Source organism: Nomascus leucogenys, chromosome 19, assembly GCF_006542625.1.
Source record: "Nomascus leucogenys isolate Asia chromosome 19, Asia_NLE_v1, whole genome shotgun sequence".
NCBI classification, from domain to species: domain Eukaryota; kingdom Metazoa; phylum Chordata; class Mammalia; order Primates; family Hylobatidae; genus Nomascus; species Nomascus leucogenys.
This window is the reverse complement of record NC_044399.1, coordinates 59,719,363-59,731,413: the sequence shown is the minus strand read 5'-3', so window position 1 is coordinate 59,731,413 and position 12,051 is coordinate 59,719,363. Positions and strand designations below refer to the sequence as shown.

Here is a 12,051-nt window from a genome sequence, read left to right as displayed (position 1 = left end):
GAAGAGAGAAAAGGTAAATTATCTGAGCCACGCATCTGCTATCCTTTTACTCTATCTGGGTCCTGAGGAGGTGGGATGTAAGCATACATATCTATCTTATTATATATGCTTATAGGCAAAGTTAATGTATTAAGTATTGTCTAAGCGGTCTCAATTTTTCCCTACTTAGCTATCTAGCCCTCCTAATTGCACACTACCAAAGAGATCTAATGAACCATTTCTTTCTACAAACCTTTTTATCCCATTGTCTATAGGTGTGTCTGGGGATCTGCGAGTTGTGAAGAGGGTGACTCCGGTGGGAAAAGCACTTCAAGATAGCCTTAAGACCAAGGAAGCTAGTTTAGTACCTTTATAAATAAATTTTCCGAGCTTGTTCTTTTTTTCACATGCTTTTCATTCAAATCTTTCACATTTCAAATTCTAAGATGTATTTTTAAAAACTGACTTGCATAATCTATTTTAAATGATAGCTGCTCATGATGTATTTTTCTCTAGAAACTGAAGACACGCCTGAAATAATATTTTAATTTATAACCTGTTTTCACAAGAGGATACCATGTGTATGTACATAATAAGGAAAAGGAAGAGGTTCCTGGATGAGGGTACTAGAAATTAGGGTACAGCTAGAAATTAGCTGAGTCCTTTTAAAGGGAAGAGAGAGGAAATAATCAAGAGAAGGAAAGAGCATTCTTGAAGGAGTAAAAAACAACTGAAAAAGTTAAGGAAGTTGGGTCAGAAAAAGACTATTTCTGAAGAAACAATGGATGACCAAAGTAGATAAAACTAAATGTAAAATATGCAGGATTTCAGTTGGTGGAAGACAGGATAATTGGATTTGAACAATGGCATATCAAACAGTAGGAAGTGTCTGTAAAGACATGGCAAACCAGAAACTGCTGATATGAGTATAAAACAGTGCAATCACTTTGGTGGGCAAGTTGGCAGTGGTGAAGAAATGTAGGCCTTATGATCCAGCAATCCTACTAGATGGAGATACCACAGAAACTCTTGCACATATTATAGGCTGTTCATTGCAGAATTTTTATAGTAATGAAAACTGGAAACAATCAACATGTCCAGCAATAGGGGAAATAGATAGTGCTATATACACACACACACACATATATACACACACACACATACACACACACACACATATATATACACACACACACACATATATATACACACACACACACACATATATATATATATCTCCACACATAAGTGGCACACTGTAAGAACTCAGTCATGTCCAGCAGTAGGGGAAATGGATACTGCTATATATATACCCACACAAAAGTGACACACTGTAAGAACTCAGTTACACTGCAGTTAAAATGAATGAGCTGCATCTGTAAGTATCAACATAAACAGATTTCTAAGACAATGTCAGAAAAAAACGCGAGTTGCAGAATAATATAGGATGTAAATTTTTAAACAACATAAAACAATACTGTGTTTAGACAAGTAATGCATGAGCTGTTAACGTATAAAAACAAGGATCAGAAGAAAAGATGCCAACTTTAAGATAGTGGTTGCACTGAGGGTGGGGAAAAGAGATCTGTGGGGAGAGCAGAGGGGGTTTCTACTGTTTTATTTCTCAAACACAAAGGGGCTAAAGCAAATATAATTGTTAACACCTGCTACTTCTAGGTGGGGAAGATCCAGGTGTTTGATATTACTTTTGATCCTTTTATTTCTCAACTATTTAAAATTAGAATATAAGTTATTAAGAACAGGCCGGGCGCGGTGGCTCACGCTTGTAATCCCAGCACTTTGGGAGGCCGAGGCGGGCGGATCACGAGGTCAGGAGATCGAGACCACGGTGAAACCCCGTCTCTACTAAAAATACAAAAAAATTAGCCGGGCGTGGTGGCGGGCGCCTGTAGTCCCAGCTACTCGGAGAGGCTGAGGCAGGAGAATGGCGTGAACCCGGGAGGCGGAGCTTGCAGTGAGCCGAGATTGCACCACTGCACTCCAGCCTGGGTGACAGGGCAAGACTCCGTCTCAAAAAAAAAAAAAAAGAACAGATGGAACTGCCTAAGTAGTTCACATGGATGTCCCCTTCTCAGTCTCTCTGGGGTAAGTACCTGGCCTTGAGTTCTTTGGCCCATACTCCACGATGCCATCACTGTGCTGAGATAGTGTCTCCTCAGTTCCATCCTCTACCTCTTCATTTCCAATATTTTCTTCTTTATGGTCAGTCTTTTCTTTAATCCGATCACCCAGAGCACTTTTTAACATCTATTGAGAAAATTCTTTTCAACATCTTTCACTGATTTCAGCAGAACGTAAATTCATAGGAGTAGGCAGACCTTTAAAAAAGCTTCCTTTGACAGTCACTAATAACAAGTTTTCAGATGCTTATGCATGTTTAATTATTTACTTTTATTTTTTAAGACAGGATCTCACTCTGTCACCCAGGCTGGAGTGCAGTGGTGCTAGCTGGGCTCACTGCAACCTCTGCCTGCTGGGTTCAAGTGATCCTCCCATCTCAGCCACCTGAGTAGCTGGGATTACAGGCATATGCCACCAAGCCCGGCTAATCTTTTCATTTTTTTGTAGAGATGGGGTTTCGCCATGTTGCCCAGGCTGGTCTCAAACTCCTGGGCTTAAGTGATCTGCCTGCCTCAGCCTCTCAAAGTGTTGGAATTATAGTTGTGAGCCACTGCACCTGGCATACATGTTTAGTTTTAAAAAGGTGTATATCAGTGCTATGGATCACTAAGTTTCAATAAACTTTAGACTAAGTCACATAGGGATTTAAAACATTCATTCAATGATACCTTAAAACTGTAATATTGTATTTTGTGAGAATCAGTGATCCATCCAATTTTATACCAGATCTGTCTTTAGCGGCAAAGGGGAACTATAAAGACATATTTAAAGAAAAATGGCTTAACATAATCATTTATGTTAAATGATTTTGTTTTCATCAGAATTCAATACAATTTGGATTAATCTGCACCAAATTTAGTTAGATCATGAAAGGCTGAGATCACTTCCTGTTCTACCTGCTTGACTTACGGAACATTTTCACAGTATCTATTAATAAGACACAACTAATTTTCTAATACCTCACTTTCAATTGAGAGATTACTTAAATGCTCACTTAACCCATGGGAATCTCAATATAGATGAAAAAACAAGACTTGCCCAATCTAGTTCAGAGAGCCGCTGAGAGAGTTCTTCTGATACATCATGTAATTCTTGTTCTGTTAATCTCTTTCTTGGCCTCTGGGGGAAAGGTGAATTGCAGGATGAGGCTGTAGCTCTGTTTTCATTTCTGTAATAAAAGTGACCATTTGACAGTAAAATAGCTAGGTGTCTATTATTTAGTTTAAAATAACTGTAATACATACTTTAACAAATATTTCATTCTGGTCTTCACAGCTAAATTTGGAGACCATGCCCCTGCATTTTCAAATTCCTTTGCAAACAGACTGTAAACACTGAAGTCTGCAGTAATGTTACCTTTTTCCTTTGGGAGACTTCCTTTTCCTAGGCCCTTGGACCTGAGCTGGATATACTTCCCGTTTGCTGTCTTTAGGCAACTTGGAAATTAAGAAAACTCTATCATCTAGATCCTATTAAAAACAGAAAAAAAGTTGATTTGAATAAACTACAAATAAGAAACATGAACTTTCTGGGGGTGAGGAAGGGAGGAACTGTGGCACAAAGCTACGTGCTTTCAATCTCCGTGTTTTGAAGTGCATTTGTCAAAAGACCCTATTGACACCCAGTGCACCAAAGGACTGGCGCAGTGTCTAGAAACTTGTGCTCAGAGAACAAGTGTGGCTCAGGATGCCTTTCAAATAAAAACACAGGCCAGGTGTTCTCTAAATATGCAATTTCAGGGATTACCACTACCCGGGCAACCAAAAAATTATCACTAGTACAAAGTATTCAAGTGGTTATCTTTTGTATTGATGTCAATAAAGGCTGTCCAAAATTGAAACAGTTAAAACAAAGACAACACCTCCCAAAATATGAGTATAAACCCTTAACATTTTAAATTTCTTTTTTTTTTTTTTTTTAGACAGAGTTTCGCTCTGTTGCCTAGGCTAGAGTGCAATGGCTCAATCCGCCTCCCAGGTTCAAGCGATTCTCCTGCCTCAGCCTCCCTAGCAGCTGGGATTACAGGCATGTGCCACAACACCCGGCTAATTTTTTTGTGTATTTTTAGTAAAGACGGTGTTTCGCATGTTGGCCAGGCTGGTCTCGAACTCCTGACCTCCGGTGATCCACCCGCCTCAGCCTCTCAAAGTGCTGGGATTACACGCATGACTTACCGTGTCTGGCTAAATTTATTCCTTGGTCTTAGAGATAGTCTTTTAGAAAATACTTCTTGTGATGAAGAAACATTTAATGTGTTTTTGTTTTTTGAGATGGAGTCTTACTCTGTCACCCAGGCTGGAGTGCAGTGGTGCAATCTCGGCTCAATGCAACCTCCTCCTCCTGGGTTCAAGCGATTCTCCTGCCTCAGCCTCCAAGGTAGCTGGGATTACAGGCACCTGCCACCACACCTGGCTAATTTTTGTATTTTCAGTAGAGACAGGGTTTCACCATCTTGGCCAGGATGGTCTTGAACTCCTGACCTCGTGATCCACCCACCTCAGCCTCTCAAAGTGCTGGGATTACAGGCGTGAGCCACCGCACCCGGCCATTTATTTAATGTTTAATGAGATCTTTACTTTCACTTCATTATCTTTTTCTATTAAAGTAAAATTAAATACTTTTTAGTAGGCTGGGTGTGGTGATTCATGCCTATAATCTCAGCACTCTGGGAGGTGGAGGCGGGCGGATGAGGCCAGGAGTTTGAGACTAGCCTGGCCAACGTGGCAAAACCCTGTCTCTACTAAAAATATTTTTTAAAAAAATCAGCCAGGTGTGGTGGCATGTGTGCCTGTAGTCCCAGCTAGTTGGGAGGCTGAGGCAGGAGAATCGCTTGCCTAGGAGGTGGAGGTTGCAGTGGGTGCAGACTGCACCACTACACTCCAGCCTGGGCAACAGAACGACACTCTCTCAAAAAAAAAAAACAACCTTTTACTAAATAGCAACTAAAATATAATCATATTTTTATAAAACTTTTAAAATAAAGTATTTCTAGCTCAATGAATTATTTGAAAATAAACACACCCCTTTAACTGCCACCCAGGTCAAGCAACAGAATATTACCAATTCAGAACCATCTCCAAAACCCCCACTATGATTCCCCCAAAAGTAAACATTATCTTATGACTCCATTTTAACACCTCTTTTTATCTAATCAGTCTCCTGTTTAGATGCATAGAATGTTGAGAATGTGGTCACCTAATGTTAATAATGCTTATTTCATCTCTGTACTTTTAATGCATTGCTTGAATGTTTACATAATGAGAATGTATCACTGTTTATATATCTACCCTGTGTACACACCTGCCTGTTGTTTTTCTTATTTTTTTCTTTTAGAGACAGGGTCTTGCTCTGCTGCCCAGGCTGGAATGCAGCGGTGTGGTCACAGCTCACTGCAGCTCCTGGGCTCAAGTGATCCTCCTGCCTCAGCCTACTAAGTAGCTAAGATCACAGGCATGCACCACCACTCCAGGCTAATTTTCTATTTTTAGTAGGGACAAAGTCTCACTATGTTTCCCAGGGTGGTCTCAAACTCTGGCACTCACGTGAGCCTCCCAAAGTGCTGGGATTATGGGTGTGAACCACTGAACCCAGTCCTGTTCTTTTTAGAAAGATAAGGACAGGATGACTATATAAAAAGGGTTTTTTCTTTCTTTCTTTCTTGAGATGAAGTCTCACTCTGTCACCCAGGCTGGAGTGCAATGGCATGATCTTGGCTCACTGCAACTGAAGCAAATAGGCCAATATGTTAACAGTGGTTCATGCTGGATAATGAGAATATGCATGGATGGTTATTTTCTTTTCCACTCTGTGTTTTCTAAATTTGAAATTATTAAATTACGGACACAATATGGACTCTGAAGCCAGAGTGCCCAAGTTCAAATCCTGACTCTGTAATTGCTGTGTAACCCTGCCCTCTCTACATCAGCTTCCCAACAATAAAATATAGTAGCTACTCCAGAGTTGTTATGGGCAGTATATTATTCAATACCCCTAAAGTATCCAGAACTGCGCCTGGCACAAAATAAACATTCACTATGTGTTGGCTCTTATTATTTCCCTTTATATGCATTCGTTTTTCTTCCTAGAAGAAGAATGTGCAGGTGTATACAGAGGCAAATTTTAAGGAGTGCAATGCTTTGACTAGTGCAATATGCTTGACAATTCTAGCAGAGACTTCTTTAAATACGGGGGCTTCCTTGACAAAGAATAAAGACTTCACCAATACACATACACACAGGCTTCTAATCAATTACCAACACACACACAGACAACACATACATGTGTACTTCTAGCCAACTGAAAGTAAGCCTTTCCACTTACCCCAGAAAATTCCGTATGCTCTCCAGTAGAATTTATGGCTGGGGAGCAGTGACTTGAATGCAAGTATTCTTTTCCTATGGGGCAGGGTGCTCGAGGCTCTGAAGGGTGGTAGGGTGGATGTAAAGGAATAGCTGCTCGGATAGGCTCCCCTAGCTTCCTAGCATTTGGAATCCCACTCACAGAAAGGGTTTCTGCTAGTAAGACAAATTAAAATGGATATTACGATGCAATTCTAAGAAATAAACCATTTTATATACATACATACATACCTATATAAACATGTTCACATACATCAGAAATATTTTTTAAACTTAAGACAAAGCACGTAAGAAAATAATTAAACCAGGGATGTAGCCTCAGCACACAGGAATCTAATTAAATTAGGATGTAATTTTTTTTTAAATTTTTTAATTTTTTAAAAAAGTAGAGATGAGGTCTCGCTATGTTGCCCAGGCTGGTCTCGAACTCCTGGGCTCAAGTGATCCTCCTGCCTCAGCCTCCCAAAGTGCTGGGATTACAAGTGTGAGCTACCATGCCTGGCCCCAGATGTAATTTTAATGTTATTATCATAAAACTGTTCCCTGAAAGTTACTTTAAAATAAAAAACTGGAAGCAATTTAAATGGCTTGAAGAATGTTATGTTATGTGAATTATGGTTCATCCACGTTACAAAACTAGTTAGGCAGAAATATTTTTATGTATTACTACCATATGAAAATTCCAGAGATGATAATAAGAAACAAGAATGATTCTTCCAGGCCGGGTGTGGTAGCTCACACTTGTAATCTCAGCACTTTGGGAGGCTGAGGCAGGTGGATCACGAGATCAAGAGTTCGAGACCAGCCTGGCCAATATGGTGAAACCCCGTCTCTACTAAAAATACAAAAATTAGCTGGGCATGGTGGCAAGCGCCTATAATCCCAGCTACTTGGGAGGCTGAGCAGGAGAATCGCTTGAACCCAGGAGGCAGAGGTTGCAGTGAGCTGAGATCATGCCACCGCACTCCGGCTTGGGCAACAGAGCTAGACTCTGTCTCAAAACAACAAAAAAAGAATGTTTTTCCAGTTACTATACTTTGTTATTTACCAATAATGTGAAGACCACCAATAGATGTACTAATGTATCAGAGACTCTGTCTCATTTAAAAAAAAAAGGTGAGTGGTGAGAATTTAGATAATAAAATAGTGGATGCAAAAATATGCAACCAAAGACCATGTTAAGCAGAATTCAGATATAATAATTAATAGCAAACATTTACAAGTAAGATCATGTAAGACCAAAAAGGATCTCATATACAGCAATAAAAGTAAAAAGGCTAATAGCAACAACAATTGCCCCAACAATGATCATCAGCAGTAAAGAACTAACATCCATTACAACTCACTGTCTTCAACAAAGGATGTCCTATTCTTGGACAAAACACTAGGAGGGTACAACATATCTTCATGTGATTTAGAACTTGGTGAGGCTAAGGCGTTTTTAGACAGCATTTCATTAGGACATTGAGCACCTAGGAAAGAAAATATTAACGGTAAAATTTTTAACTATCAAAATAGTTTGCTGAACATTATACTAAAAGCCAAGAGTTTTGTACTCAGGAAATAGAAATATTAAATAATGTTGAAAGAAATCATGTTGGTCCAACTGCTCAAAATACCAATTATCATTATTATTTTTTTCAGACAGCGTTTCCCTCGTTGCCAGGCTGGAGTCCAATGGAGCGATTTCGCTGCACTGCAAACCTCCACCTTCCAGGTTCAAGCAATTCTCCTGCCTCAGCCTCCAGAGTAGCTGGGACTACAGGCACCCGCCACCATGCCTGGCTAATTTTTTGTATTGTTAGTAGTGACAGGGTTTCACTATGTGGGCCAGGCTGGACTGGAACTCCTGACGTCAGGTGATCTGCCCACCTCAGCCTCCCAAAGTACTGGGATTACAGGCGTGAGCCACTGTGACCGGCCGTAATATCAATTATTTTTAATTGCTATCAAAAAGTAAGATGCCATTTTGTAACCCAGAATCATTTATATAATTTAAGAGCAAAGTTTCATACAATGTTTCATTATTTTGCTTTAGAAAAATAGATGCCAGGGTTATGGAAATGCTGGCTGTTTTATGGGCATGTCTTGGTATGAATAGACACCACAGTTAGGGTCTTAGCTAGTACCTGAAACATGGACTCATGGTCCAGGCCAGGCGCAGTGGCTCATACCTGTAATCTCAGTACTTTGAGAGGCCAAGGCAGGCAGATTACTTGAGGTTAGAAGTTCGAGACCAGCTTAGCCAACATGGCGAAACCCCATCTCTACTAAAAATACAAAAATCAGCCGGGCATGTGGCACATACTTGTAATCACAGCTGCTTGAGAGGCTGAGGCAGAGGTTGCAGTGAGCCGAGATTGCGCCACCGCACTCCACCCTGGGTGACAGAGCAAGACCTGGTGTCAAAAAAAAAAAAAGACTATGGTCCATATATTGAAGCTTAAATTAGATGCCTGTGAATGTATATGATAGTTATCTGACACTTTAAATCTCAATATAAAAGGAAGCTGCCATAAGCCCTTTTATCACATCAAACCCAAACACCTTGGCCAGGCATCTCTCTGAATCTTTTTTCCTTTGCCTTAATTGCATTACTCTTAAACACAATTCCCCTCTCTACTTATGTTAAAATAACTAATTCATTTTACAGTAACATCTTTTTTACATAGCACTTGACATCACAGAACCTGTTTCTGCAATCACCATCCCTTCCATTCCCAATCAATCCATCTGATTCTCTTCAAGAAACATTCTTGTAATATCCACACTTGACTCTGGTCCTTCTGTTTCTGCACCTATCCCAATGGCAAGCATAGCTTTTTGGTCTACTGGAGGGTGAGTTTGCCAGGAACCGAAAGTAAGGGAGAACATTCCAAGACTTATGGTCCATTTACTGGTTTAGTAATTTATGAAGCCAAGGTGGGCAGGATGGAGTAGGATGATTGGAGGAGGGCAAGGTTGGAGGCTCAAAATTGGGGCTTGAAAGATATCCAGGTCTACTGTGTGTGCAAGCAATAGGCTTTGGAAATCTGGCCTGAAGCCTAGAAGAAAAATTGCCACTGCATATACGAACTTATTGGTTGAAACAATGAAAAAAGTGAGTCAATCACCAGTTCAGGAAACTACAATTAAGGAATACCCTGAAAGCGTGACCAGACTATAAGCTGCATCCATAATTCTCTTCCCATGGTATCAGGAACCACAAATTGCCTGATAACCTTGCATACACTTATTTGCCTTGGACTTATCTGCCCATATGCCTGTGACTTCAGATAAGTGTTCATATTTAATGGGTAGTGGGATATTCTGGAATTTCAAATCCCATGTCCAGTTAGCGCTCTATCCTTCTCAATTTTAAACACTCCTACATGCCATTTACATTTTTATAGTTGTAGGTTGAATAATAACTGATACTTAAGGTTTAACTACTCACCATTACTTCTTAGAGAAAAGGTGTGTGCTGTGTCTCCAAGTCTAATGATTTCACCAGTGGATTCTGCTTCATCTCCATCCCAAGGGGAGCCCAACGTCTCAGAAGACAAGGAGCACCTGAAAAAGTTCCCTCCTTCACTCGGGGCCCAGCCTGACCAGAGGGCCCTTCCCCTGAGGACCTGGAGAGCTGCTGGGTGCAGAAAAAGGAAAAGACTCTCCCTTTTGCTGCTTAGCATGTCTTGCTGCTTATGTTTTGTTTTGACTGATATATGAATGGTAGAAATAGCTGTATATAAAGTGTCAACGATTAAATGTATAGGAGAACAGCAAATACTGGTGACTCTACGGTGTGGGAGTGAAGGGGGTGGGATGCTAATTTTGCATTAAATGTCCTTCAATTGTTTCACTTTTGCGCTTATTTTGTTACTTTAAAAATCTTATGGAAAGAAGTTCATCAGGCCGGGCATGGTAGCTCAGGCCTGTAATCCCAGCACTTTGGGAGTCAGACATAGGTGGGTTGCCTGAGGTCAGGAGTTCGTGACCAGCCTGGCCAACATAGTGAAACCCCGTCTCTACTAAAAATACAGAAAATTAGCTGGACGTGGTGGCAGGCGCCTGTAATCCCAGCTACTTTGGAGGCTGAGGCAGAAGAACCACTTGAACCTGGGAGGCAGAGGTTGCAGAGAGCCGAGATTGCAACACTGCACTCCAGCCTGGGCAACAAGAGCGAAACTCTGTCTCAAAAAAAAAAAAAAAAAAAGATGTTCATCTTATGATGGTCTCCTCTGAGACACATTTTTTACAATGTACTATACCTAAAAAAGAAGGCATTGCCTGTGCTCTTCGAACCATGAAGACATCGCATTATGTTCAACCTCTAGTTAGCAAGAAGTGCAATCAAACCTGTCATGACAATACATTTTTCTCTATGAAAGAAGCACAAGTTTAAAAACTGTGAAAATGATCAATGATATTGGCTCATGAGGGTCCTATAACCCAGCATTTCTATACTGTTGGTAAATGTACGGTCATGCCCTTTTTGGAAAACAGTCTGGCAACTTTTATTAGCCTTAAAACATTTATACTGTCTTACTCTGAATCTAGCCTCAAGATACAAGGAGGAAAAAAAGAATAAACATTAAGTATCACATTTTTGACAATATTAAAAAAAACTCTCTACTTTAGAGGAATGGCTTAGTAATTTATGAAGCATCCACATGAATGATGTTATACAGTGATTACAAATTATTACAAAGAATTTAACAACTTGAGGCCGGGCGCAGTGGCTCACGCCTGTAATCCCACCACTTTCGGAGGCTGAGGCAGGCGGATCACTTGAGGTCAGGAGTTCAAGACCAGCCTTGCCAACACGGTGAAACCTCATCTTTACTAAAGATACAAGAATTAGCCAGCCGTGGCGGCGTGCACCTGTAGTCCCACCTTGAACTCAGGAGGCTGAGGCACAAGAATCACTTGAAACCGGGAGGCAGAGGTTGCAGTAAGCTGAGATTGTACCACTGCACACTCCAGCCTGCGTGACACAGCAAGACTCTGTCTCAAAAAAAAAAAATTTAACAACTTGAGAACACTTAATGTTAAGTTTAAAAATGCAGGAAACGAGCCTGGTGAGGTGGGTCATGCCTATAATCCCAGCAATCTGGGAGGTTGCAGCAGTAGGATCGCTTGAGGCCAGGAATTCAAGACCAGCCTGGCCAACATAGCAAGATGCCATCTCTGTTAAAAAAAAAAAAAAAAAAGAGAAAAATTAGCCAGGTGTGGTGACACACACCTGTGGTCCCAGCTACTTGGGCTTAAGCCCAGGAGTTCAAGGCTACAGTGAACTCTGATCACGCCACTGTACTCCACCATGGGTGTCAGAGCAAGACCCTGTCTCTTTATTAAAAAAGCAGGGGTGAGCGGTAGGCAACAAAATTATACAGACATATGACTAAATCCAAAAAAGAAAAAGCATAGTAAAAAGGACTAAAAAATTTAACAAAATGTTAACAGCAGTTATTTAGTTAGGAATAGATTTTTTTCCTTTTTCTATTTTGCAAGTTTTTTGCAAAGATGATGACCTACCTTAACGATTAAGAGAAAAACAGGGACCAGGCACGGTGGCTCGTGCCTGTAGTCC

General features: G+C 40.6%; 1 protein-coding gene across 4 annotated transcripts in view; it reads right to left on the bottom strand.

Annotated features, from left to right (window-relative positions):
- Positions 1 to 12,051, bottom strand: part of CEP95 (centrosomal protein 95) — a 31,372-nt gene that overhangs the window by 8,926 nt on the left and 10,395 nt on the right. For 3 of the 4 annotated variants that reach the window (XM_030800401.1, XM_030800399.1, XM_030800402.1), the window contains 6 exons: positions 9,916 to 10,031; positions 7,826 to 7,951; positions 6,442 to 6,635; positions 3,478 to 3,590; positions 3,160 to 3,289; positions 2,094 to 2,247 (listed from right to left, as the gene is read on the bottom strand). In XM_030800401.1, the coding sequence (XP_030656261.1) occupies positions 2,094 to 2,247; positions 3,160 to 3,289; positions 3,478 to 3,590; positions 6,442 to 6,635; positions 7,826 to 7,951; positions 9,916 to 10,031 (833 nt within the window). The remainder of the gene's footprint in view (positions 1 to 2,093; positions 2,248 to 3,159; positions 3,290 to 3,477; positions 3,591 to 6,441; positions 6,636 to 7,825; positions 7,952 to 9,915; positions 10,032 to 12,051) is intronic. The other variant, XM_030800400.1, reaches the window with a different exon arrangement.